The following is a 27,085-nucleotide window of genomic DNA, read 5'->3' on the forward strand; positions in this document are numbered from 1 at the left end:
ATCCACCCCATGACCCCATTACCCCTCACCCCTTTTTTTAAATGACTGTGGTCTACTCTGCAGCAGCTGGCTTATACCTTTGGTTAGATTCAAGAGATGGCCCTTAATGGGGGAGAATGCCTGGTGAGTCCTAAACTGTCAGTTACCAAATGAAGGCTTGTCCTACCAGCGATGGATTATGAGCTGCTTTCTCTCTCTCTCTCGCTCTCGCTCTCGCTCTCCCTCTCCCTCTCCCTCTCCCTCTCCCCCCCTTCTTTGTTTGAAGCTTTAGGCTATGTTGATATGAACAAAAGCAACAGGGTACAATCCCTGCAAGGATGGTTATGATTTGATTACTGGAGCCTTAGGAGGAGATCCCCAGGGCGTATCAGCAACCATTCAGGGAATACCCTGGGTGGCAGACTAGTTCCTCTAGTTCAGAGGGTTAGGCACTTGGCACCTTTCCTCATCTGGTCCTCATAGCCCAGGGGTTTTCAGACTTGGGTCCCCAGAGGTTGGACTACAGCACCCATCATCACCAAAGGAATTGTGACTGGTGACGATGAGAGTTGTAGTCTAGTAACATCTGGGGACTTGTGGTTGGGGAACCCTGCTATAGCCCTCCATTGAAAAGAGGGCTGCCACACCCCCTGCTCTAGCCACTCCCCCCGATGTTGTAAAGGGTTCTTGGCCTCTTCCTTGCACTGGGAGAGCAACAGGTGCTTTGCAAGAGCCCTTTCATCCACTTCATCCTCCCATTTGTCCACCTCTGGCTGCTATAGTAGTGGCGTGCATGGAACCGTGCCTCTGAGGTCCGGCGCCGGGGTCTGGTGTGGTTCTTTAAGGGTGTGGGAGTACACTTACCCCTCCCACTGCTCCCCCCCCACCGGCGCTCCTTTAAAAAAAAACTTTGGGGGGCAGCAGCATACCTCCCTGCCGCCCCTGCCCCCATTTTCGGCTGGAAGTGGCCAGAAGTACCGTATATGATGTGCGCACGGTACTTCTGGCTGAAAACTCGGGCAGGAGTGGCAGGGAGGTATGCTGCTGCCCCAAGAAGTTTTGTTTTGTTTTTTAAAAAGGAGTGCCAGCAGGGGGAAAGTGGCAGGAGGAGTAAGTGCACACACCCCCGCCCTTAAAGGACCCCCCCAACCTTCAAACTGCGCCACATTCGAACCGGTTTGGAGGGCTCTACAGTGGCCTCCGGACCGGTTCGTACACATCCCTGTGGTATAGTGGGGTGGGCAGCTGAAGGTGCACGAGGAGAGGACTGGGACCCTGGTGAAGAGAGGATTAGCAAGCGCCTTGGCTTGCCTTGGCTTCGGTGGGTGGGCAGAGCAAATGTTTGAGGGCAAGCCTGCTAAATTCCACGTGTGGCTTCTCTGGCTGACCAGGACTCTTTGGAGTCCAGAGCCATTTTTGACTGGCTGTGTGACTACGGCCCTTCCAGACAGGTCTGCTCCTGTCACTTTTCCTTGCCGGTGACGAGGATCTCAGTCTCCGTCCTCAAAGGCAATTGCAACTGTGTGATTAACAAAAACAGTCCGAGTGTTGTGGCCAGATCACTCTGGGGAGAAACAAGTTGTTTCTCTCCCTTCTTGTTTCACGATGTGGCCTGGGGAGCAGGGAGCTGTATCCGTGCTGGCTCCACACGGACACAGCTTGTGTGTGTGTGTTTTCCCTTCAGAAAGGCAGGAGGGCAAATGTAAGAACTCTCTCTGCGCTTCCTTGCGAGTGATAAATGTGTGTATTAAACTGATGTCACTACAGCCAAGAAGCATGTTTTCCATTTGCAAGGCTCCTCCAGCCTCTCTTTAAATCACTTGCCTGCTTAGCCTGACCCCTTGTTTCTGTGCTCTTCCTTGCTTTCTCTTCAAGGCCCTCAGCCCACAAAACAATTCCCCCCCCCCGGTTAGCAATTTAGGTTTTATCGGTGGCGGTCGGTCGTGTTCTCTGAAATTGGTGTGATCCTGGGGGGTTTTGCAAGGAGAGAGAGGGAGGGTGGGGGTAGATCAGTAATTGCTCTTATCTGGCAGCTTCACCTGCGTGTGCAGAGCTCAATATGAGGCCATTCCCTGCACTTTTGGGCCTAATGCACCTGTATGCCCACACAAGCATCCTCTGCTTGAGCATAGCTCTGTGCACGTGGTCGAACCCTGTAGACCTCTGGAGGCATTGGTAATTGTGTACTGCACCTGTTTCAATTCAGAAAGATTTCTGAATGTTACAGTTTTTGGAAAGCTTTGTGAGGCATGGAAGCTGTTGTTCTGGATGACCATGCCTGCCAAGACTTTCTTGCACAGCCTGAAGCTTTGCAGGTATGTTTTTAGGCCATGAAAGCAAGTTCACTACAAAAGAGAGAGCTTCTTTGTATATTTTCCTTTTAGCACTCTCCACCCCCAGCACAGTACCTCCAGTGACTGTTGCTGGTGTCTACCGTATGTTTCTTTTTAGTTTGTGAGCCCTTTGGGGACAGGGACCTATCTTATTTATTTATTATTTCTTTGTGTAAACCGCCCTGAGCCATTTTTGGAAGGGCGGTATTGAAATTAAATAAATAAATAAAATAAATCTCCTCTGGGAAATGGCTCGTAATATAAATATTGTTGCTGCTGAGGGACGCTCACTGCATGGCAGGACTAGTCTGTGGCCAATGCTATTGCTTTCATCCCACACTCTTCCCATTCATGCCCGCTGTGTCTTCTGGTTTCTAAACAGCAGTATTTGTTACGTTTCCACTCCTTTTGTCATACACAGACGATGTGCCTCTTAAAAAGAACTGGTTAATGTTTCCTTCAGCATGGTCAGAGCAACAGACTTCTTCCTCTCTGCTTTATTTATATTTTTCAAGCTGCCTTTTGATTTAATCTTCCTCTTGGCCTGCCACACCTTTGAATCTTCTGCCTTGCCACCCGGGTGTGAATTGCCAGCCTCTCTTGCAAGGTGTGCAGGTTCCCCCCCCCCTTCAGAGGCTGTGAAATAAGCCCTTTTAAAACTGAAGTCATCAAACCTTAACTTCAGATCTTCCCTGAGCATGCTAATGTGCCGGTCACTCATGCTAGGCTGAGAAATACGTGCTGGGAAATTTCGATCTTGGGTAAAAGGTGTTTGCGTTGCTTTTTCTGACAGAACTCCAAAGAGGCAGTGGTGACATTGTTTAAGTCCGCTTTTTAGACCAGGAGATGCCCGGACATAGGAAGCTGCCTTATACCGAGTCAGACTCTTGGTCCATCTAGCTCAGTGTTATCTATCCAGACTGTCAGCCGCTTCTCCACAGTTGCAGGCAGGAGTCTCTCCCAGCCCTCTTTTGGTGATGCTGCCAGGGAGGGAACTTGGAACCTTGTGCATGCAAGCATGCAGGTGCTCTTCCCAGAGCAGCCCTATCCCCTAAGGGGAGTATCCTACAGTGCTTACACATTTGTCTCCCATTCAGATACAAATCAGGGTAGACCTTGCTTAGCAAAGGGGACAGTTCATGTTTGCTACCACAAGACCAGCTCACAAGAACAGCAAGTAGCTGGCTTCTTAAAGGGGTTGGTGCAACTTAGCAGTAAGAACCCAAATCATTAACTGATGAGGAAGGTCACATGTTTCAGTTGCGGTTCAGTGTAAGCAAATGTAACGTGATGCATATTGGGGCAAAAAAATGCAACTTCACAGATACACTGATGGGGTCTGAGCTTTGGGTGGCTGACCAGGAGAGAGATCTTGGGGTTGTGGTGGAGAGCTCGTTGACTCAGTGCACAGCTGTTGTGAACAAAGCAAATTCCATGCTATGGATAATTAAGAATGAGATTGAAAATAAAAATGCTAATATTATACCAGGGCTGCTCAACTTTGGCTCTCCTGCAGATGTTGGCCTACAACTCCCATAACCCCTAGCTATTGGCCACTGTGTCTGGTGATTATGGAAGTTGTAATCCAAAAACAGCTGGGAAGCCTAAGTTGAGCAGGCCTGCTTTATACAAATCTGTGGAGTGGCCATATTTGGAGTACTGTGTACAGTTTTGGTTACCGTATTTTAAGGAGAACATTGTAGAACTGGAAAAGGTGCAGAAGAGGACAGCCAAAATGATCAGAGGCCTGGAGCACCTTCCTTATGAGGCAAGGCTCCGGCATCTGGGGCTTTTTAGTTTGGAAAAGAGGTGACTACAGGGAGACATAATAGTGTATAAACCTATGCATGGAATAGAGAGAGTGGACAGATACATTTTTATCCTCTCTCACAACACTAGAATCAAGGGTCATCCCATGAAACTGAAGGCTGGGAATTTTAAGACCAACAAAAGGAAGTACTTTTTCACATAGTGCATACTTATTCTGTGCCACAGGATGTGGTGATGGCCACTAGCTTATATGGCTTTAAGAGGGGTTAGATACATTCACAGAGGACAGGTCTATCAATGGCTAATAGTCTGAGGGCTATAGGCCACCTCCAGCCTCAGGGGCAAGATGCCTCTAACTACCAGCTGCCAGGGAGCAACAGCAGGAGAGAGGGCATGCCCTCACCGCTTGCCTGGGGGCTTCCTAGCCTTCAAACTCTCATGTTGGACGATTCTGTGTAGAAAAATGGCATGTTGGGCAGAAAGGTAGGCAGAACACTTGATTGCCTAATGTTTATAGTTTGGAAGGCTTGCTGTTTCTGGTGTAATGGGTAGCATTCACCCTCACCTGCAGTCTGAAATGTCCAAGAAAGCTTTATCACTTGTCTCTGTTGGATGCGTACAATCGCCCTGAAGTGTGACCGTAAATGAAGGGATACCCTCTTCTCTTAACACAGAGGAGTTGAGCTGTGGCCATTCCACAGTGGCAGAGCAACGCATAGAGACAGGGACAATTGGGAAATCCATTTGTTTCCCTTTAGGTTTTCGAGTTAATGTTAACATTTTGAAAATGTTGGCTAATCATATCTGGGGCCATCTCATTTTCCTGTTCTTGCTGTTTTTCTGAACTCTCCCTCTTTTTCCTCACAGTGCCACTGGGTGGAGGGGAGCAAGGAACTGCAGTTGGTTGATGGTGGGTGGTGATGGCCTTGTGTTTCCTTAAAACAGGATTCGGGAATAGAGCGCTCTCCAAGCAGGGGATTTGAAATTGGGAAGAAGCAACCAGGGAGTGCCTCTTGCCCTTATCATTAGTCCTTGCATAGCTTACAGACATGTTTTCCAACAAATTGCCCAAGGCAGTACCTGCAATTAAAACTGTTAATAAAAAGTCCAAGATATTAAGACAGCCAGAAACAGATTGGGGTGGAGGATGACAAAGCAAAAATGTGAGAAGCAGAAGGCAACCAGAGATGGTAAAAGTTATGATGGCCCAACATCTGAGACCTGGCATGGGAAGCCCAAGAACAGACTTTCCTGATGCTAACCACTCCTGATATGGGAGAGGTGGGCATTTGCTTGGGAGTGACTGAGGTCATGCAACAAGCCTTCCCAGCAGTCTTGATGAAATCAGTGTGTCTCCTACAACATTTCTCCAAATCCTCTGCAAGATACAAGGATTTTATTGCAGGTAACTCAATGTATAAGTTGTTCTCTGAAGTGTTAAGGCTCCCCCACTCACCCTCTTGATCCCATGAGGAATGAAAGTTTGTTGACTGATCCTTTTGCTAATGAAGCAATGACTTTAACTGTACATGGGGGGAGTCATGCCCAGTTCTGCCCCAGCAAAATCAGCTGTTGCCTTGGGCAGTTGTCTGTCCTCCCTGTCATTGGAGTTTTCAGAGCTAGCACTTGAAAAGATCAAGGGTTGGTGAACCATTCTCCTTGCACCTTCCCGCAAGCCACAATTGCTGCTACATAGCCGTGCCTTCCACCAGGCTGGTAAATCCTATGCGCCAGCAGGGGAAAATGAAGGTTCTCGCTGCAAGTCATTGACTGAAGATATACCCAGCAGGCATCCTTCAGTATAGATTTATAAAGTGCTGTACAAAGTAGACAGTTGTTTGATTTAGTGTATGTGCTGAAGCGAGGCTGTTGGGGAAGGGAGGCGATTGGATATTTTACTGAGTCCCCAAATGCAGAGCTCCTTAGAAGGATTGCAACAGAAACCTTGCCTGCCGTCCCAGTTGGTCTTTGGCTTGAGAACAAAAACTGGAGTTGTGCAAAAATGACTTTGCAGTTTGCCTGGGGCCCCACTTCGGGGTACTCAGGACCGTGTGTCTGTGTGTGTGTGGGGGGGTGTCTCACCCCACCTTTATTCATGGACCTACTTGAAGTTGCTGTTTGCCAGAGTTAAACAATGTGGAGAGGACTGTCATCTTCCTTTGTATCGTTACTTACTTTATCTTAAAACATGTAGACCTTGGTTTTTTGGCAAAATTGCTGCATATATCAGAGTAAAACTAATCTCAGTCAGTTTTCATACCCCGTTTGTGGGTTTCTCGGGGGCATCTGACTGGTTGCTGTTGGAGATGAGCTGACAGATTTGGTCTCGGACTTGGTGTTGGAGTCCCCCAGGCTTGTGGTGCTGGGGGACTTCAATGTTCACTTTGGGACCAATTTGTCTGGGGCGGCTCAGGAGTTCATAGCGGCCATGACAATTATGGGCCTATTCCAAGTGGTCTCGGGTTGACACACATTGCTGGTTACACGCTTGATTTGGTCTTTCACTCTGATCAGGGTGGTGTTCCGTGGGTGGGGAATCCTGTGATTTCACCATTGTCATGGAAGGACCACCATCTGGTTATGGTTGGACTCACAATCACTTCTCACCTTCTCAGGGGCGAGGGACCAATTGGGATGGTCCGCCCAAGAAGGTTATTGGATCCAATAGGATTTCAAGAAGCCTTGGAAGGATTTTGTGTTGGCTCTGCCAGTGATCCTGTTGATGCCCTGGTGGAGAATTGGAACAGCAATTTTGGGCAGTAGACATGATTGCTCCTTGGTGTCCTCTCCGACCTTCTACAAAACTGGCTCCTTGGTATACGGAAGAACTATGAGGGCTGAAGCGGTGAGGTAGATGACTGGAGCGCAAGTGGAGAAAGACTCTGCTTGAATCCAACAGATTGCAATACAGAGCTCATTTGTGAGCATTTGTGTTGAGATTGCAACACAGAGCTCAGGCGATACGTGCGGCAAAGAAGCCATTCTTTTCTGCCTGTATTGCATCCGCAAATTCATGTCCGATGGAGTTGTTCAGGGTTGTGAGAGGGCTAGTGTGTGCCCCTCCTCTGTTGAATCAGAATCTGGAGCCATCGATTACCCGCTGTGATGTGTTTAATGAATTCTTTTTGTGAAATATCTCTCGTATTCAAGCCGACTGACTCCACAATTACTTCAGTGTCTAATGTGGAGGTGTCCAGCAACTCCTCTTGTGTGATTAGGTTGGATCAGTTCCAGTTTGTGACTCCTGAGGCTGTGGACAAGCTGATTGGAACGGTGCGTCCTACCACCTGTTCTCTTGACCCTTGCCCGACATGGCTTATATTATCTGGCAATGGAGTTGTTGTAGAAGGCCTGGTAGAGATTATAAATGCATCTCTGAAGGAAAGTAGGATGCCTCCTTGTCTTGAGGCAATTATTAGACCGCTTCTGAAGAAGCCTACCTTGGATCCCTCAGAGCTGAGCAACTACAGGCCTTTCTCCAACCTTCCGTGGCTGGGCAGGGTAATTGAGAGGGTGGTGGCCTCCCAGCTCCAGACAGTCTTGGAGGAAACTGATTATCTTGACCCATTTCAGACTGGCTTCTGATCTGGCTATGGGGTGGAGGCTGCCTTGGTCGGCCTGATAGATGATTTCCAATTGGGAATGGACAGAGGAAGTATGACTCTGTTGGTCCTTTTGGAACTCTCGGCAGCTTCCGATACTATCAACCATAGTATCTTTCTGGAGTGTCTGGGTAGTTGGAGGTACTGCTTTGCGGTGGTTCCACTCCTACCTCTCGGGCAGGTTCCAGATGGTGTCCTTTAGAGACTGCTGTTCTTCAAAATCTGAGCTTTTGTATGGTGTGCCTCAGGGCTCCATATTGTCTCTGATGTTGTTTAACATCTACATGAAACCGCTGGGAGAGTTCATCAGGAGATTTTGTGCAGGGTGCTGTCAGTATGCTGATGACACCCAAATCTATTTCTCCATGTCAGCATCATGGGGAGAGGGCATAACCTCCCTAAATGCCTGCCTGAAGTCGGTGATGGGCTTGATGAGGGATAACAAACTGAGACTGAATCCAGATAAGATGGGCGTACTCATTGTGCGGGGTTGGAACTCGAGAGTTGATTTTGATCTGCCGGTTCTGGATGGGGTCACGCTCCCCTGGAAGGAACATGTATGCAGTCTAGGGGTTCGTCTTGATCCAAGTCTCTCCTTGGTCTCCCAGGTTGAGGCAGTGGCCAGAAGTGCCTTCTATCAGCTTCAGCTGATACGCCAGCAGCATCCGTTTCTTGAGGTGAACGACCTCAAAATAGTGGTACATCTGCTGGTAACCTCCAGACTGGATTACTGCAATGTGCTTTATGTGGGGCTGCCCTTGTATGTAGTCTGGAAACTACAGTTGGTCCAGAATGCGTTAGCCAGGTTGGTCTCTGGGTCATCTCGGAGAGACCATACAACTCCTGTATTGAAGGAGCTACACTGGCTGTTGATATGTTTCCAGGCAAAATACAAGGTGTTGGTTATAACCTTTAAAGCCCTAAACAGCTTGGGCCCTGGGTATTTAATAGAATGTCTTCATCATGAACCCCACCACCCACTGAGATCATCTGGAGAGGTCCGTCTGCATTTGCCACCGGCTTATCTGGTGGCCACTCAGGGATGGGCTTTCTCCACTGCTGCCCAGAGGCTTTTGAATGCTTTGGAATGCTCTCTCTAGTGAAATAAGAGCTTCCCCATCACTTGACAGCTTTTTAAAAGTCTTTAAAGACGCATCTGTTCACCCAGGCTTTTAATTAATATTGTTTTAATGGTTTTGATGCTGTTTTAAAATATTCTTTTAAAAAAATTTAAATTGTTGTAATATAAAAATATGTTAATAAATAAATTAATTAAATTTAAAGACTACTTTTTGCTCTGGTAGGACTTTTCCTAAATATTTGGGAGCTAGAGATTCTTCCTGGGGGTTTGAGAGAGCGGCCCTCCTCTCCCCTCCGCCACTCCCCCCCGCCCCAGGCAAAAGGGGTCAGCTGAACTCTCAGTTCTTAGGTTTCCAGATCCACTATTAGTTTAGTGTTGGTCTGTGGAAAAACTTGCCTGCTGCAGGATCATATGTACATTTCTGCTTGCCCAGTGTGGTGCCCAATTCTGGCAGTGTTTCCTGGGAAATTGGTCCCACTGAATTCAAGAGGGCTTCTTCTCAAGAGAAGGACTGCAGAAGATTGCAGTCTTGAGCACTGGTGGGTAGTGCCTTTTTAATGAAGATCTGAGAATTCATGACAGTGAGGTCTGGACCCTGCCAGGTTATCTTCTTGTGCAGCACATATCTTGACTTGGTGTTTCATCTGTAAAACACGGGCAAGACCTCCACTTTTCTGCCCTTGCTTTTTGCGACAGCGAGCCGTGACTGCTTTACTTACTATCTCGCAAGGTGGCCATTGGCTTGAGAACAGTTTAGTTATCCAATACTTAATGTTGCTATGAATATTATTAGTTGAGAGGTTTAATAGGCCTAAACTATTCATGGGTGTCTTGTGGTACAGGAAACAGAAAAAAGATCTTAAACTGAGTTGATCATCCGTAACTGGATGATCCAGTGATATTGTTCCATTGTATATGCAAAGATCCAATAGATGCTGTGTTCATAAATTGCCAAATGTGTTTCAGCCAGAGTCAGGCCTTCATCAGTGGAGCTGTTCCCAAGTAGACAGTGGATGACTAGCTGGTCCAGTGTATCCACCAGGTCTGATTTGATGTGTTCACCAGATTGTATTATCCAGCTATAGTTCCTATAACAGGACAGAAAATCTTATGCTGCCAGTGAGGAGTAGCTTTCCAACTAAACATCCAGTCCATCCTTGGACTTGTGTATTGAGTATGGATTCATGCTAGATAGATATTGGCACAGTTAACTGTGTATTTGATATGGACTAGTATTTACATTTTGCATTTTGTAGATATATTGTTCCTATGACTGTTTACCAATTCATTTGTTGGACTGTTAATATTTTATTAGGATCATTTTATTCTGACAGTATGATTTGAAAATTTATTGCTTTGGGTTCTTTTGTAAATGGTTTGGGTGTCTTGAGGTTCCACATTCATGGAAGTCTCTGCCAAGTGCCTTCTTAGACCCCTTAGTGGTGGGGTAGCCATGCTGGTGACTACAGTTTCAGAGTTGGAAGGAACCTTACTACTACAAATACTACTATGCCCTTAGTTGTAAGACTTTAGAGATCTTTCAGTTCAACCTGCTATTTGAAAACCTCTGGTGAAGGAGAACTCACCATTGCGGGAAGCAGAATGTTCCACTATCCAATTGCTCTGACAGTCAGTCAGGAAATTCCTCTTCCTCCTGTCTAGCCTGAACCTGCTTCCGTGTCATTTCAACACTTGGTTCTAGTCGTACCCTCAGGAGCAACAGAGAACAACTGCCTTGAGATTCTTGTAATGAAAGGTGGGGTATAAATTTAACAAACAAATAAGGAAGCAAGCAAGCTGCCCTCTGCCGCCGCCATTCCCCCCCCCCCCCGTCTCGGGCCGTCCCTGAGCTCTGACCCCTTCTTGTGGGGCTTGAAGCCAGCTGTCTTCTGGAGAGGCAGAGCTGTCACCTTCGGCAACATGTTCTGCTGTTTCTGCAAACATAATAAAGCTCTGCTGTGAATTCCAGTTTCCTAGGTGGGCTGTATCCCACGCTGGGTTTTTCTAATGCACACTTGTCAGGCGTACAAAAGCATTGTTGGGTGTGGCCAGGGAAGGCCTTGCGGGACGTTCTGCAAGGTGGCCGTTTCTGGCCATGCCATCCACCCCTTGCCCATTGGTGCTTTGCCCCTGAATGCCAACACTCCAGCATTGAAGGAACAGGTGAAAAAACTTCATCGGGGCTCTATGCCCCCATGAAGAAAGCATGCTTTCCCTCCGGCCACAGACTGAGGGAGCCTTTGGGAAGCTTTCCCTAACTGCTTTGTTTATGAAGCACACTCCTGATTCCAGTGGCTTTCCTAATGAACTGGGATGTTGTTGAGGCATGCCGCCGTGGTGATAATTACACCAGAACTGAGGTGGTCAGGGCTCATCTTCCTCCGCGCATGCCATCAGCTACCCGCTGGCAGACGTGGAAACTGCACGTTGTCTTTTCAGTTTTCCTTTGCTTTAAAAAAACAACACCATCATAATTTAACCCTTGATGAACCCAATCCATATTGGTATATTCTCTTCTAATGGTAGCTTTGTGGGCTTGTTTTATCAGGCTGTGAAAAAGCATGTTGTGTTCTGTGTCTTAGAATGTGTCAGTGTGTGGGCAGGGTACATGGGAACTGGCTATGGTAGAGGAATGCTGATCAGGGCAATCTCAACCACAAATGGTTGGACTAGTTCTCTGTGTCCCTTCTTTTGATTCCTGGCTTGCGTGTTTGTAAGGGAGACTTCCTTGTCATGTTGGGTGAGTACAGAGAACCATGATGTGCACCCATGGAGGTGGGGAGGCAGGTGTCTACTCATATATGAGTGGACATCATATAAGGCATCCACTCATATATGAGGTGCTGGTAGTTGGAGGGCAGGACTTTCCCATAAGCACCTGATTTGGCTGCCCAGGACAAGTTAATTGTTCTCTTCACCAGAGACAAGCAGCTTTCCATGTGGTTGTGGATGTGGTGTTCTCCATTGCAAGGCTCGGGATCCAGTGGCAGTGCCCTGACTATAGTAACGGCAAAGCTGAATACTCAGTGTAGCCCCTCCTATCAGAGTGTGGAATCATGCTTTCCCACTGAGTGGTCCTGTGCTTTGTCAGCACCGGTGGGACTCCTTTAAGGGAAATGGAGCCCTCCCATTCCCCAGCTCCATCTTGGAAGGTGCAGACACAAGCGTAGGCCTTCCCAGTGCTTCCCCCACAGACCTCTGGGGAGGGGGGCAGACAGTTCCCATCGCCCCTTATGTGCCTTCCAAGGTGGTGCTGAAGTTTGACAGGGCGCTCATTCTCTTGAAGGGAGAATGAGAAGGCTCTTCCCCTCCCCACAAGACTGGGAGAAACACAGCCCTGTGCTGAGATTAGCTTGGTGAGAGGCATGTTGAAGGATTTTTGTCAAAGTGGCCTCCACACGAAAACTAGTGAAGACCCCTGACTTAACAAGTAGGCTCTCCCTAATGGTTAGCCCTTTTGAGGCCAGGTGACAAAGCTGCAAGTACCTTCTCTGTGTTTTTTCGGGGCTGCAATTTGGTGCTCAGTGGCTTCTGGGGAGGTGGGCAGAACAGGAGTTGCTACTTGCCCTTCACAAGAAGGCAAGTGGCAAACTGCACCTCGCCTGTTAATCTCTGTCTCTTGCTGGTGTCCGGGGCCACATATAAGCCATGTAGGAGCAAGTCGCGATCCTTCCGCACACCCCAAAGTGAGAGGCACTATGGCAACGTCCTTTTAAACTTATCGTTAATCTAATCTGCTGTTTCTACACTGCAATAAATGAAGTTTTATGTTAACATTCCATGCGCTGCTGAGCAGATAGAGTTCAGCTTCTGGCTTAATGGTTTATTGTTGAAAAGAGGAACCCACCTTCTGTACAAGACGTTCAGAGCTGGGCTTTGCACTTACATTTTTTGTGCGTGATTTTATTACTGATTTTTTAAATAAAAAACGAGCCATTTTCCTTAATTTCTCTCATTACATGGAGGATTATTAGCAGGCATAAAAGATAATTTAACATGTCCAGGGGACACGATAAAACGCTGATGAGAGTTAGTTGCCTTTCTTCTGCTCATTTTTTGAGGGGGAAGGAGAGCTTTGGCTTCTGGTGGACAGAATAAAATACATCCCCTCCCAAGCTGCATGTGCTGGTGGCCATTGCAACATCCTGTGAAACCTGTCCTGTGTCCGCTGCCAAGGAGCTGTCATTCATTTTGCTTTTCAGAAGTCAATTAGTTGCTGCTCTGGGTCTTTGATTCCCTGCAACTGGAAGCAACCCTCCAACCTTGGAATGCTTGCATCTTTCTTCCTTCCTCCTCGCTTTTCTCGCTGCTCGCCAGCTGGTCCTGAGAGACCTGGCTTATGAATATTCTCCTCTTTGATCTGTCACTCTCCCGGGACACTCAGTGACAGCCAAGCCGCTCCTCAGCTCTTTGGCGTGGCAGCCTGGGCACCAAATGAGAGAAGGAAATGGGGAGAGATGCAGAGACGCTTGATTAGATCCCAGAGTCCCTGAACGCCATAACTATTTTTTTTTGTTCATCTGTCACATTTTGATGTGACAGGCATGCAGCCACCTTGTTGCCAGTTAGTCATGGAGGGCGCTTTTGGTGACCTTGTCATTGGGAAGCACTTCTGGGGGTGAAGAGAGAATTGAGAGAATTTTCAGTGAATTTTCAGATAATTGTGGGGGCTGGGGGAGAAATTGGGGGTGGAGGATTAACTTGTAGCATGAATCGTGTTGGGCCTGTGGATTCTGGGAATTGGTTTTGGAGCAGCCTTTCTGGTGTGACTCAAGACGTCCAACTCCTAAGCTTAGCCAGGCCTTCTCTGTGCCAAGTTATGCATCCAGAAGGCAAGCACTGGAGTTCTTGACTTAGGATGGAGGCATCTAGGCAGGAAGGGGAAGTTTTGTCCCTAGAACCATAGAGTGGGAAGGGCGCTTGGAGGTCATTTAATCCAGCCCCCTTGCTCAGTGCAGGAAATTGCTACAGTATCCTTGACCAGTGGCCACCCAGCCTCTGCTGAAAAACCTCCAACAAAGGAGAGTTCACCACTGCATAACACAGACTGTTCCACTATAGAACATATCCTATTGGACCTGCTTCCTTGTAATGTCAACCCATCTGTTCTAGTCCTGCCCTCTGGAGCAACAGAGAACAAGTCTAGTCTCTCTTCTACGAAACAGCCCTTCACATATTTGAAAACTGGTATTGTTCTTTCCCTTGATCTTCTCTTGTTTCCATGTTTAGCCCAAAACATGGAAACGGCTAAGCCAGGCACACACAGGCCCCCAAGCCCTTGCTGGTGGCAGACAGAGAAGCACTGGGGCTGGCTGGAAAATGAAAGGCAGGGGCTTGAGGGGCTTCTGTAGCAGTGAACAGAACACTCAAGACTCGGAGCCTGAAGAACTGCTGGCAGAATGAGTGTCCTTGCGGTGACTAGGTTGAAGCACCTGAACACCAGGATGTGTCTCTGGCTGGCCTCTCAGAGTGCTCAAGGCTGCAGTAGCCTGCTGGGCATCTGACAGACTAGACCTCAGCTATCCCTGAAATTATAGTTCAGGGATATCTTGATTCTTTCATGGTGGCTTGATGGACAGAACAGAGGCCTTTGCTCCATGCACAGGCAGGCAGCATGAACAAGATTGAGAGGAGGGAGTACCGGGGTCCAGGAGACACACTTTAGGGTTCTTGGAGGGTTGGAATAAGAGTAAGAGGTGCCTTTTTAATTGGCTGAAGAAGAGACAGGTAGCTGCTTTCTCCCTCCAGTTCTCTCCTCTCAATCCTGGCAGCTTCCTGCCTCTTCCTTTCAAAGCTTTCCATGCCCCTTCTGACTTCACTCCAACTGTTGCCCTTCCCCATTCTGCCTTTGTCCCATCACTTGATCAGTTTTGCACCTCTTTCTCCACATTTGTCAAGTGATCACGTTGGCTTCTAGTGTGTTGCATCCGCAGAGGAGGAAAAATAGCCCTTGTTAAGAGAACGCTCTCCAGTACCACACGGCTCCCTTCCGGAGGCATCTTCAGAAGCCTCATTTTCTTTTATTGGCTCCTGATTGTAAAGGAGCAAATGCCTTGTTCACTAATTTAGCTATCTGGAAGTCCTCCTTTATCCTCGGGTGGATTATGATGGAAAAGAGCCTTAGAGCCCAATCAATTGTGCTGTGCCGCTAGATGTCTGGGGGGTGCCAATTACTTTTCTGTCTTGGTCCCTTAACATTTTAGACAATAGCTGAGTAGACTCTAGGGTTCTGTTGGTGTTTGAGGGAGCCTTTCAAGCTGCCTTTGCTTCCTGGTTCATTCTAATTTCCTCCTCTTGGAAATGAATGGCACAGCTAAACCTTTTTTGAGAGCAAGCGCCTCTCCTTCCAGAGCAGGGGAATTGGTGCAGACATGTGCTGGATCGCAGGCTTTGAAGCACTAACACCTTGGCTGCTGCTGTTAGAGACCTTGGAGATCAAACACAGTGAAAACGGGTTGGAGAGTGAATGGTGCCTGGCCTGCATGTGCCAGAAATAAAGCACATCCCCGAGGAGGCCTTGGCGCTTCGGCCTGTTGCATTGAAGGCCATGATGGGGCATCTTAGGCTAGTCACTTTCAAACTCTGTCCTAGGAATTTGGCCGATCTTTGGCAGCTTATCAAGGGACCCTCAGTAAGAAGATTTGTAAGGGTGGACAAGCTTCTGTGAAGGTCAAGTGGTCCACCATTACTAATCTTTCCCCTGAAGCTTGAGCCTAGAGTGTGTAGATCAGTGGTTTCCAACCTGGGGGGCCTCCAGATGTTGCTGAACTACAACTTCCATAATCCTCAGCCACAGTAAATTGTCAGTGGGGCTGATGGAAATTATAGTTCAGGGATATCTGGAGGCTCCCAAGTTGGGATTCACCAGTGTAGACTGTTCTTCCAGGTTGCATTCTCAGCTCAAGCATAAGGTGTTCTACAAATATTGAAAGTGTCTGGCAGGGGAGAGTGGAGGTGTTTGTGTTTGATTTTGGTGGGTTGGGGTGATGAATATTGTGGAGGTGGAAATATATGTAATATTTTCAACTTGCTTTCCTTCTTTATGGAAACAAAATATATTATGAGTAACTTGGCATTCACATTTGCTCTTGTTTCACAGATTCAGGGATGTTAAAAGTAGAAAGGCTTTTAGTTGTATGAAAACAATATTAACAAATACAGTCAGGCTCTATACTGGAGGACTGGAAAGTAGCTAATGTAATTCCGATTTTCAAAAAGAGATACGGCGGGGGGTGGGGGGATCCGGGAAATTACAGGCTGGTTAGCTTAATGTCTGTTCCAGGCAAATTACTGGAAAGCATACTTAAGGATAAAATTGTTAAATATATAGAAGAACGGGCCTTATGGAAACAGAACCAGCATGGCTTCTGCAAGGGCAAGTCTTGCCTCACTAACCTTTTGGGGTTCTTTGAGAGTGTCAAAAGGCATGTGGATAAAGGTGATCTAGTTGACATAGTATATACTTGGACTTCCAAAAAGATTTTGAACAGGCTTTGGTTCCTTATCAAAGGCTCTTGAGTAAACCTAACTTAGCAGACATGGGATAAGGGGACACATTCATGTGTGGATTGGTTGAAGGACACAAAACAGAAGGTAGGAATAAATTGACAGTTTTCACAATGGAGGGAAGAAGTGGGGTCCCCCAGAGATCTATTCTGAGGCCAGTGCTCTAACTTGTTCATAAATGATCTAGAGATTAGGGTAAGCAGTGGAGTGGTCAAATGTGCAAATGACACTAAACTATTTAGGGTAGTGAAATCCAAAATAGATTGTGAGGCACTCCAAAAAAATCTCTCTGAACTGGGTGAGAAGGCGCAAAATGGCAAATGCGGTTCAATGTAGGCAAGTGTAAAGTGATGCATAATGGGGCAAAAAAGCCCAAATTCACATGTACGCTGATGGGGTCTGAGCTTTCAGTGACTGACCAGGAGTTAGATCTTGGGTTGTGGTGTATAGCTCATTGAAAGTGTTGAATAGAATAAGAAAAGGAAGACAGTATGGACTCAGTGCGCAACAGTTATGAAAAGGGCAAATTGCATGCTAGGGATCATTAGGAATGGGATTGAAAATAAAAATGCTAGTAATTATAATAAAGGTAAAGTGTGCCGTCAAGTCGATTTCGACTCCTGGCACCCACAGAGCCCTGTGGTTGTCTTTGGTAGAATACAGGAGGAGAGGGGTTTACCATTGCCGCCTCCTGCACAGTATGAGATGATGGCTCTCAGCATCTTCCTATATCGCTGCTGCCCAATATAGTACCATACAAATCTATTGTGCGGCCACATTTGGAGTACTGCATACAGTTCTGGTCACCATAACTTAATAAGGACATTGTAGAACTGGAAAGGTTGCAGAAGAGGGCAACCAAGATGATCAGGGGCCTGGAGCACCTTCCTTATTAGGCAAGATTACAGCATCTGGGGCTTCGTAATTTGGAAAAGAAGCTACTATGGGAAGACAGGATAGAGGTGTATAAAATTAAGCTTGGAGTAGAGAGAGTGGACAGAGAACTGTTTATCTCTTTCTCACAACATTAGAACCAGGGGTCATCCCATGAAACTGATGGTCAGGAAATTTAGGACTGACAAAGGGAAGTCCTCTTTCACACAGCACATAATCTTTGGAATTTTCTGCCATGGGATGTGATGATGGCCACTAGCTTGGATGGCTTTAGAAGGGGCTTAGATAAATCCGTGGAGGACAGGTCTATCAGTAGCTGCTAGTCTGGTGACTATAGGCCACCTTCAGTCTCAGAGGCAATATGCCTCTCAATACCAGTTGCAGGGGAGCAACAGCAGCAGAGAGGACATGCCTCAAGGAACGGGAGGAGTTGCTGAATCAATTGGAGCTGGTAACAAGCTTTCCTGGACACAGCTTCAACCTGAGACACAAGGGTGAGACTCCAAAAGCACTCCTAAACTACGAACCCGTTCTTTCTGGTGGAGTGTAACCTCGTTCAGAACAGGAAGTTCTATCCTGTCTGGCAGATTATGACCTCGAATAACAAGCACCTCCATCTTGCTTGGATTCAGATTCAATTTATTATATGTCATCCAGCCCATTACTGCCTGTAGGCAGGCCTTTAAGGGGCTAATGCCATTTCCTAATATTGATGACAAGGAAAAAAAGATTTGGGTATCAACATATTGATAACACCCAGCACCTAATCTCCTGTTAATCTCACCCCTTCATGTAGATGTTTAAAAGCATTGGTGACAGAATGGAGCCCCCTGACTCAATATAGTAGCTCCCAATTTGAAGAGCAACTGTCACCAAGTGCCACCATCTGAAATCTACCCATTAACAGTCACTTGTTCCTTGGTTTTGTGTGTGTCTTTTCAACATTCATCAGTTTCTTTGGAGGAATCGGAGACAACTGGGAAGCGGGAAGAGTTGGAAGCTGCAAGGTACAAAGGCCTTGCTACCTTCTTTCAGGAGTAGTCATCTTGGCAGACTCCCAGATTACGTTCCTGCATCAAATGTTTGAAAATGTTGCAGGACATTTGAAAGTACTTTTCTCATGTTGAGTCCTAAAACTGTTGGTTTCTTTGCAGTCCAATCAATTCACAGTAGTAATTCTGACCATCGCTAACATTGCTACTTTCTGAATCTTAGTCTTCCAGCCATGTGAATTGGTTTGGCAATAAGCAGGCAACTTAAAACAGCAGCAGCAACAACAAAACTACTTTGCTCATTTTCTGGAAAGAGTAAATGCCTGGACCCTGCACCCCTCACTCACCAAAAATGAGAGTACAGTCGTCCTGAGACATAACACTTCACAGTGGAGTTGGGGGATCACATTGAATGCTCCACCACAGCACTAAGATGACTGTGAGGAGGAAGGCATTCTAGTCCTTCTCTCTAATATATGTCTCGTCTGATCACATGTTTCCTTTTTTTCTGAATCAACTGATTCCTCTTACCTCAAGTTGTGCAGGCTTCTCGCTCTCAAGTGGTGCAGTCACAGCAAGGGCTATAACAGCTTTTTTCTTTTTTAAAAATGTGTGGTTTGGTCCTTGATAGCAGTGGTGTTGGTCTTCCAGAACAATTATGCCTCAAGTGTGAAAGTGCAAATCCAAAAACCAATGCTTTGCTACTGTACTTTTAGGGCAGGGAAGAATTAATTTTGACACGAAAAAGCTGCTCATTTTTCTTCTTCAGATCATGAGGTAAGGCATCAGGTTTGTTAATGAAGGCCAGACAGAGGGGCTAGCATTCCCGAAGGGGAAGTGGAGAGGGTGCTGTTCTGCTTGGCTTTGGAACCTGATAAAAGCATCTGATGCAATGAAGGAGAAAAAGGAAATTGTCCCCCAGTCCCTTTATATCTGTCAGAAGTGCTCTGATTTGCAGCTACGCCAAGCTGCTCCAGAAAGGATTACGCAGCTGTGTTGGAGGAAAGCAGGGCAGGGAGGAGAGGTACCCCTCCTTTTTTTTTTTTTTTTGGCAAAGGGCCTTTGTGAGCTGAGTGATGCGGCACAGTTGCATGGCAGTGGAGGAAATATCGCCGCCTGGGCGGAAAGAGGCCCCCGAGGACTGAGGCTGGGCATAAATTATTCATGTGCAGCAGTGTGAAAGCAATAAAATAAAATTAAAATTGAAATCTAAACATACATCATGGTAGATTTGTGCGTGTAAAGGAGAGGGAGAGGCAAAGGCACCTGCTGTTGTGTTGCGGCGTTGCAGAGGGACTGGGGAGGGGAAGCCAGAGAGAGAATGAGAATGACGATGAATTAAGTCTGAATGGCCCCTTGTGAGGATTCCCTGGTTCCCACATTTGGAAGCTCTTTGTACTCTCATCCGCATTCACATGAACTATTACATGGCTCCATCCCAGTATGAAGTCCTCCTTGAGGGGTCATTCCATTCGGGTCTGATGCCTCTGTGATTCACAAACATTTGTTGTGTAGGAGATAATGTTTCATGCTGTTTCTTCCCCAGGGAGGCTGGTGTTCATTGAGGTCATGTGAGTTCTCCTCCTCCTCATCAGAGCTGATATTCCTGATTCCAAGGGTGCCACATTTCCTGCACAATTTAAGAGCTTGTGAGATTTCCCAGGAGCCAGATAGGAGGCGGCGGCGGCGGCGGCAGCAGATTAGGCTTCTGCTACAATAATAGACTTTTCAAGATGCCACTAGACCTTTTGTTGTGCTTATGCTGGGATATGGCTTCCCCTCTGGGATAGCAGCATGAGGGCCTCTTTCCTGTTGTCTGGCTGCGAGTTCCAGTAATGTCAGATGGAGGGACCATGTGACCAGGGTGGAGGAGCAGATTCCTTCCCACACAGATGTTGCCGAGCTTCCAGGGTGGGAAACCCACCCTGGAAGCACAGGAAGGAAGCCCACCATTCCTCTTGGAGATGGGGCCGTAGCTCAGTGGCAGAGCCCCTGCTTTGCATACAGAAAGTCCCAGGTTCAGTCCCTGGCAGCATCTCCAGGTAGGGCAGCAAGAGACTCCTGCGTGAAACCTTGGAGAGCCGCTGCCAGATAATACTAAACTAAATTTAATACTGGCCTGACTTGGCGTAAGGCAGCTTCCTATGTTCCTGTACATGTAGTGTCAAGGGGCTAGAGGCTCTATAGACTGTTAAACTGGGGAAGAACCACCCTTGGTCCATGCCTTGAAGAGAGTGGCTGAACTGTGTAAGAAGGGTGTGTGTTTGTGCGCGCGTGCGCTTGGGGCCGGAGCATTCCTTCAAATGGCCTGTTGAAGTTCAGGCTGGGGAGGAACTGCTTGAAGAGCCCTTTGTCTGTTCTGTGACTGCTGCAGATGTAAGTCAGTGGCTGGAAGCCCTCTTGCTGGCTGTTCAGCCCTGGGTCACTTCAAGATAACAGTCCCTGTTAAAGTTCACTTGGCAACAAGGGGTCTAAACATGGCTAACCCAGCATGAGACTACAAAGAAACTTTGGGCTACAAAGAAACTTTGCAGCAACACACAGATTGAGCCACCAATGTCATGAAAGCTAACACCTGAATTGCTGCTTGCACTAGAGCATGAAAACTAGCATTTTAGCAACCAGATACAGCCCAGATGCTCTGTCACTGGGTACAAACTTTGTGTGCACTGTCCATTGGTTCGGATCATAAGGGAAAAGGGCACTCTTTGTTGAGGTTGGAAAATGTCCCATAAGGCGCCTGCATACATTCCATTGCAGGTACCGAGGAACTCTGGGAGTGGAAAGAATGTGGCAGCCCTGCATTAAGAACACTATTTAAGCCTATGAAATGGGGGGGGGGATCTGTACTGAGAATGCACCCTCACCCTCATGAATGTGTGGTTGAGGGTCACAGTTGGGTTGAGGCAAAATGTTGACCAGCAGGGAGCATGGGGTCTGGGGTGAGTGTGTCAAGAGAGGGAAGTTACCCCCACTGATTGAGCCAGTCCCATTGAATTCTTACGCCCAGGTAAGTGGGTATAAAATTTCAGTTATTGCCCCTTCTCCTCCTCCGGAAAAAGTCCTACAAATGCCCTTGGCAGAGGGGCAATAGATTCTTCTTCTGTGTTAGGGACCTGGCAGCTCCTGCATCTCTGGGCTTCTCCATGAAGCCTTGTAAATGGCCAATTCAGCTGGTGGCCCATGGCAAATAAGAACCTCTTCCTTCAGGTTATCAGGCAGGGGAAGTTTTATAAATTAGAAGGCCCCAAGGTTGTAGGCTATTGATAGGAGGCCTGGAGGGCTAGTAAAAAGTGTTGTGGACTAGTGACTGATGGATTCCTTGGTAAGTCTGCTTGGAAGGCACACCTCCCCTCTCTGCCCTCCAGGGGGCAGCCTTGGCTTACTCTAGCACTTACTCTAGCCCACTGCTAGTCAGAGGGCTGTGGGCCACCTCCAGCCTCAAGGGCAGGGTGCCTCTGAGTACCAGTTGCAGGGGAGTAATGGCAGGAGAGAGGGCACGCCCTCAACTCCTGTCTGTGGCTTCCAGCGGCATCTGGTGGGCCACTGTGTGAAACAGGATGCTGGACTAGATGGGCCGTGGGCCTGATCCAGCAGGGCTGTTCTTATGTTCTTAGGCTTGCAGATGACGGGGCAGGGCAGCTTGTGGCCCTTCTTGTTCATGTGGCTTTCTCCCTGCTTGGCTCCACTGTGAAGGGGGAAGGAGGTTACGTCCCACCACAGGTGGGCACCATGCTTCTTCTCTGGGTGCCTGCCTCACTGTCCTGCCCTGTTCCAGGGAACATACTCGGGTACCTTTTTTAACTACTTAAGAGTGTGTGCGTGTGGTGGTGGTGGTGGTTGTGGCGATTGGAAAGCCGCTCGATACAAATCCCTTAAGGCATTCTTGATGGAGGCGCCGGGGAGAGCGTCAGCCCATCCAGGAACCTGAAGCATGGGCACCATCTGTGGCTCTGCGTCTCCCCAGCCAAATTGCATTCCGAAGCCTTTCGTTCCCCTGCTATTTTTCATTAAGCGAATTGGGTTTGCTGGAAAGCGCCGGGCCATAAATATTCTCTCCCTGCTTGGCGCGGGCAGCTTATTACTGCTCCCCAGTTCAGGGCTTGTTTTTCACTGCAGAGCAGAAGGTGGTGCCCTCCACTCCCTCTCTGAAATGAAAAGAAATGGGAGGGGGGGCGGGGGAGGAGAGCAAAAGAGTCTGGGCGAACCTGGCAAGGAAGGGCCTTCTCTCTCTCTCTCTCTCTCTCTCTCTCTCTCTCTCTCTCTCTCTCTCTCTCTCTCTCTCTCTCTCTCTCCCCCCCCCCCCCCGCCCTGTCTTGTCAATGGCTTCACATTCAGAGCCATGAATATGATCATGTTTAGGATCAGAACACGAGGCAGGCAGGAGCTGAGATGGGCACATATTTGGTTCGTTGTGTAGCATCTGCGTGTGGAAGTGTTTCCCCCACCCACTGGCCACTCAGACCCATTTTTGCCACCTCCATAGCTGCCTTCCTGGTCCAGCCACTTCTTTTCCATTACCTGCGTCTTGAGGCTGTTATTGTGACCCGCCCCTGGCCCCCCCCATGCCACATCCTTGCCACCTTCTACCCTTTCCCTCAACTCCTCTGCCACCTTCACCCAGCCACCTCTTTTCCGGCCTTTGCCTGCGCCCACTTCCTAGTCCTGCTTTTCCCTGCTCTGCCGTTCATTTTGTGCCCTCCTCCTCCTGGGCTTAGGTGCTGGCAAGGCAAGCATCCGCAAATCCATTTGCCAGCACCACACAGATCTCCTCCCCAGAGGTCTCATTTCCAATGTCATTTTTGAGAAGTAAGAAACAGCAGGAAATTCCAGCCTGAGCTGTTGAGTTTCTGGGACTGACTAAGACTCTTCCTTGCACCCAGACGTGTTCCTTAGGTGCTCATCAGTATGCTAACAAGGCCTGTACTTGTACTTGTAGTTGTGACATGGGCTGGGGGAACTAACCACAGGTACAGTGCAGGCCTGGAAAAGGACCAGAAAAGGAGCTGAAGGAAGCAGGGGCGGGGCTTGGTGGTCACCTCCAGTGATGGCCCGCTAGTGAGCTATGCCTGTCACTTGAAAGTGACAGGTGGCAGTCAAGTTTTGGGTGGTTTCTGTGATTCCTATGCCTCTGCTACCCCCACCCATCCCACCCCACTGCCTCCCTTACGACACTAGACAGATCGATTTCTGGCATTCTTTTTCAGTGCACCTGCCGGAAAGACATGGTGAAGATCTCCATGGATGTCTTTGTGCGGGTCCTCCAGCCCGAACGGTATGAATTATGGAAGCAAGGGAAAGACTTTACCGCCTTGGACCACATGAAGCCTACTGCTCTCACAAGCCCAGAGCTGGAAGCCTGGAACCAAACCAAGGATGCCTTGAAAGTCAAGTTGCTCCGCAGGTAGGTTACTTGCTTGCACCTCTTCCCCTAGCTTGTTCAGAAGGTCTGATAATTCTCTCAAAGGAGGTGGCAGCAGCTGTCTGGAGGTTGTTCCTATTCCTGAACTGTGTTGGGGAAAATCCCCGTCTGCCACCAAGAGGACAGCTGCTTCCTATCTGGAAGGCAAAACAAAGGAGGCAGATTCTACCTTGTTCTCTCTATGCACAGTCCTCCCTTGTGGGTTGGAATGGGTGTGGGAAGTGGAAGGCTTGTTTTTGTTTGTGTGAATGCTGCCTTCAGTGTCATCATTCTTGCTCCCTGGGAACTACCTTCCAACTATAGCAGTCTCATTGTGCTGCAAAAAACACACCCAGTAGCTTTGTGCTGTGTCCTTTGCAATCCTTTTGAACTTGATGGACTTTTTTGTGTGAAATGGTTGCCTCATTGAATTCTGCTCTCAACAAGATTGCATTCTTTGTGCATTTCCCTTCTCTGGATGAGAGTGAGTGAGCTTGGCCTGCGTTTTGGGCACACTCCTAGCTGATGACTGTTGAATGCAACCCTAGCTGCTCATAGTTGTTCCCTAACCTGCCTTTCCAGCCTAGGTAGAGAATTCTTCATTTGACTGCCTCCAAATCCTTTCATAATTTTGAAATATCCCCATCATGTCATTTAACACTGACATGTCTGATTTGAGCTGCACTCACTCACTCTTGCGTTTTCAGATGGCTGTCGTGTGTCAGGTTTATTTGCTGCACTGGATTTATTGTGCCACTCGGGATTCAGTTTCCGAATCCTAGAGAGGAACTCTTGATACAGCCAGGGCTGTGTGTATAGGCTCCGCTTTTGTAGACTCCACACAAGCGTGGAATTGATTTGTCTGTCACAGACTTGAGCATCCTGACAAGGTTTCCCACCCCTTTCTAGTTTAATTGCTTATGTCATTTGAAAAACAAGTTTTTAGTCTGGTGAGATTGGCTAGCATTGCCTCTGCACATTTCTCCTCCTCGATCAGGTCCTCTGTCTTGCCCCTTTGCTCCCTCTGGCCAAGTGACATACAGGGCATGCCTATGAAAACCAAAACCAGAGGGAGTTTGAGGGATAGGATCCTAATCTCCCTGCTGTGTTTGGGGGTGACCTTTATCCAGAGGCATACTCCTCCCAGTTCCAGGCCTCCGTGAACTCCAGCAAAGAGCCCTCTTTGTCATGAACCAGTGTGTATTCACACTAATGGGTATTGTGCCTGCGCAGTAGGTCACTCAAAGAGCATCAGTTACAGGTAAGCAACCTGTTTCTCTTGTTTTCAGAGGAATGGGTGAACAGGCTTCTCTCCCTCATCTGCCCACTCACAGCCGTTTTTCCTCACACATTTTCAATCTCGTTCCCGTCCCACCCAAATGCAACAGGATGCCATTGGAAAAGAGTTTGACCCAGCAGGGAAGGATCAGATTTATGTTCTTGTCAGCTAACCATATTAGGCAGCAGAGACTCCTCTCTGCCAGCCCCTCACCCCTTGTGGTACTTGTTGGAGGCAGAGAAAGTCTCAGCTAGGCCAGGAGAGCCTGGGATAATTTCATCTTTAAAAATTAATTAATTAATTAATTAATTAAATTATTATATTTGTACACCACCCCATACTCCCGTCTCTGGGCCATTTACAGCAACATAAAACAAAACAGATATCAAGACCTTAAAACAATTTAAAACCACATAACTAATTAAAAAGCTTGACTGAATAAATGTGCCTTTAGAAACTTTCTAAAAGTTGTCAGAGATGGGGAGGCTCTTATTTCAGCAGAGAGCGCATTCCAGGGTCTTGGGGCAGCAACAGAGAAGACCTGTCCCTTTGTAGCCACCTGGTGGCAACTGCAGATGAACCTCTCCAGATGATCTCAATGGGCAATGGGGTTCATAGTGAAGAAGCTGTTCTCATGAATACCTAGGGCCTAAGCTGTTTAAGGCTTTCTAGATTATAACCAGCAACTTGTCTTTTGTCCAGAAACTTATTGGTAGCCAGTGTAGTTATTTTAATATAGAAGTAGTATGGTCTCTCCAAGATGACCCAGAGACCAACCTGGCTGCCGTATTCTGTACCAATGACAGTTTCTGGACTATGTACAAAGGCAGCCCTACATAGAGCGCATTGCAGTAGTCAAGTCTGGAGGTTACCAGCATATGTACCACTGTTCTGAGGTTGCTTATCTCAAGAAACTGATGCAGCTGACATATCAGCTGAACCTGATAGAAAGCACTGCCTCAACCTGGGACACCAGGGAGAGGTTTGGATTCAGAAGCACTCCCAGACTGCGTACCTTTTCCTTCTGGGGAAGTGTGACCCCATCCAGAACCGGCAGATCAGAATTATCTCCCAAGTTCCGACCCCGCACAATAGGCACCTCCGTCTTATTTGGATTCAGTCTCAATTTGTTATCCCTCATCCAGCCCATCACTGCTCCCAAGCAAGCATTAAGGGAGGTTATGCCTTCTCTTGATGATGTTGACATGGTGAAATAGATTTGGTTGTCATCAGCATACTTCTAACACCTTGCACCAAATCTCCTGATGATCTCTTGATCTCTCCCAGCGTTTTTATGTAGATGTTTAAGAGCCTTGGGGGAATGCCATATAAAAGTTCATGTCTTGAGGAACAGTCTCCAAGGGACACCATCTGAATTTTGCCCGAGAGGTAGGAGCAGAACCACTGCAAAGCAGTGCCTCCCACCCCCAATCCTTTCAGATGCTCCAGAAGGATACAAATATGACAAATATTTATATACTGCTTTTCAGCCAAAATTCCCAAAGTGGTTTACATACAAATAAATAGAACTGCTCCCTGTCCCCAAAGGGCTCACAATCTAAAAAAGAAACAAGATAGACACCAGCAACAGCGACTGGAGGGAGGCTGTGCTGGGGCTGGATACTATAGTCGATAATGTCGAAAGCCACCAAGAGATCCAAAATAGCCATACACCCTCTCTCAATTCCCCACTGGATATCATCCTTCAGGCTGACCAAGGCAGTCTCCACCCCATAGCCCACTCGAAAGCCAGTTTGAAATGGGTTTAGATAATCAGTTTCTTTGGCATGGTCTCTGTCTCACATGGTCTATGGGCTCTGCACCTGCACAGGAACAGCTATCGGAATCTCTCAAGCTCTCAGATTTTTGGCGGTAGCTCTAACCCTTCCAGCCTCATTCTCATACCTCCTTTGCTCAGTTCTTTGTCGTCTGCTGAAGGGTTAGCAGCTTCTTTGGTGCTTTCTTGCTCTCTGCAATCAAAGGTTGATTTTATCCTTGTTGTTTACTTCTATACTTGGTGGTTTTATTCCTGCTTCTCCTCTCCAGTTATTATCAGTCTTTCACTCTTTACATCTTGCTTTGTCCGTCGTTCCCCTCCTACAATTAACCCTGTTTCTTCCCTCCCTTTTTGGGTAGACAGGCCTATAGTTGCTTAACATTGAGGGATCCAATGCAGGCGTCTTCAGAAGTGGTTTAATGATTGCCTCCTTAAGACAGGAAGGCATTCTGCCTTCCCTCAGAGAAGCTT

General features: G+C 47.6%; 1 protein-coding gene across 2 annotated transcripts in view; it reads left to right on the forward strand.

Moving 5' to 3' along the window:
- The window catches only part of KDM4B (lysine demethylase 4B), a 246,379-nt gene that overhangs the window by 149,973 nt on the left and 69,321 nt on the right, over window positions 1-27,085 (forward strand). For both annotated transcript variants that reach the window (XM_053295002.1, XM_053295003.1), the window contains exon 9: window positions 23,365-23,561. In XM_053295002.1, coding sequence (XP_053150977.1) covers window positions 23,365-23,561 — 197 coding nt within the window. The remainder of the gene's footprint in view (window positions 1-23,364; window positions 23,562-27,085) is intronic.

Source organism: Hemicordylus capensis, chromosome 2 (assembly GCF_027244095.1).
Source record: "Hemicordylus capensis ecotype Gifberg chromosome 2, rHemCap1.1.pri, whole genome shotgun sequence".
NCBI classification, from domain to species: Eukaryota; Metazoa; Chordata; class Lepidosauria; order Squamata; family Cordylidae; genus Hemicordylus; species Hemicordylus capensis.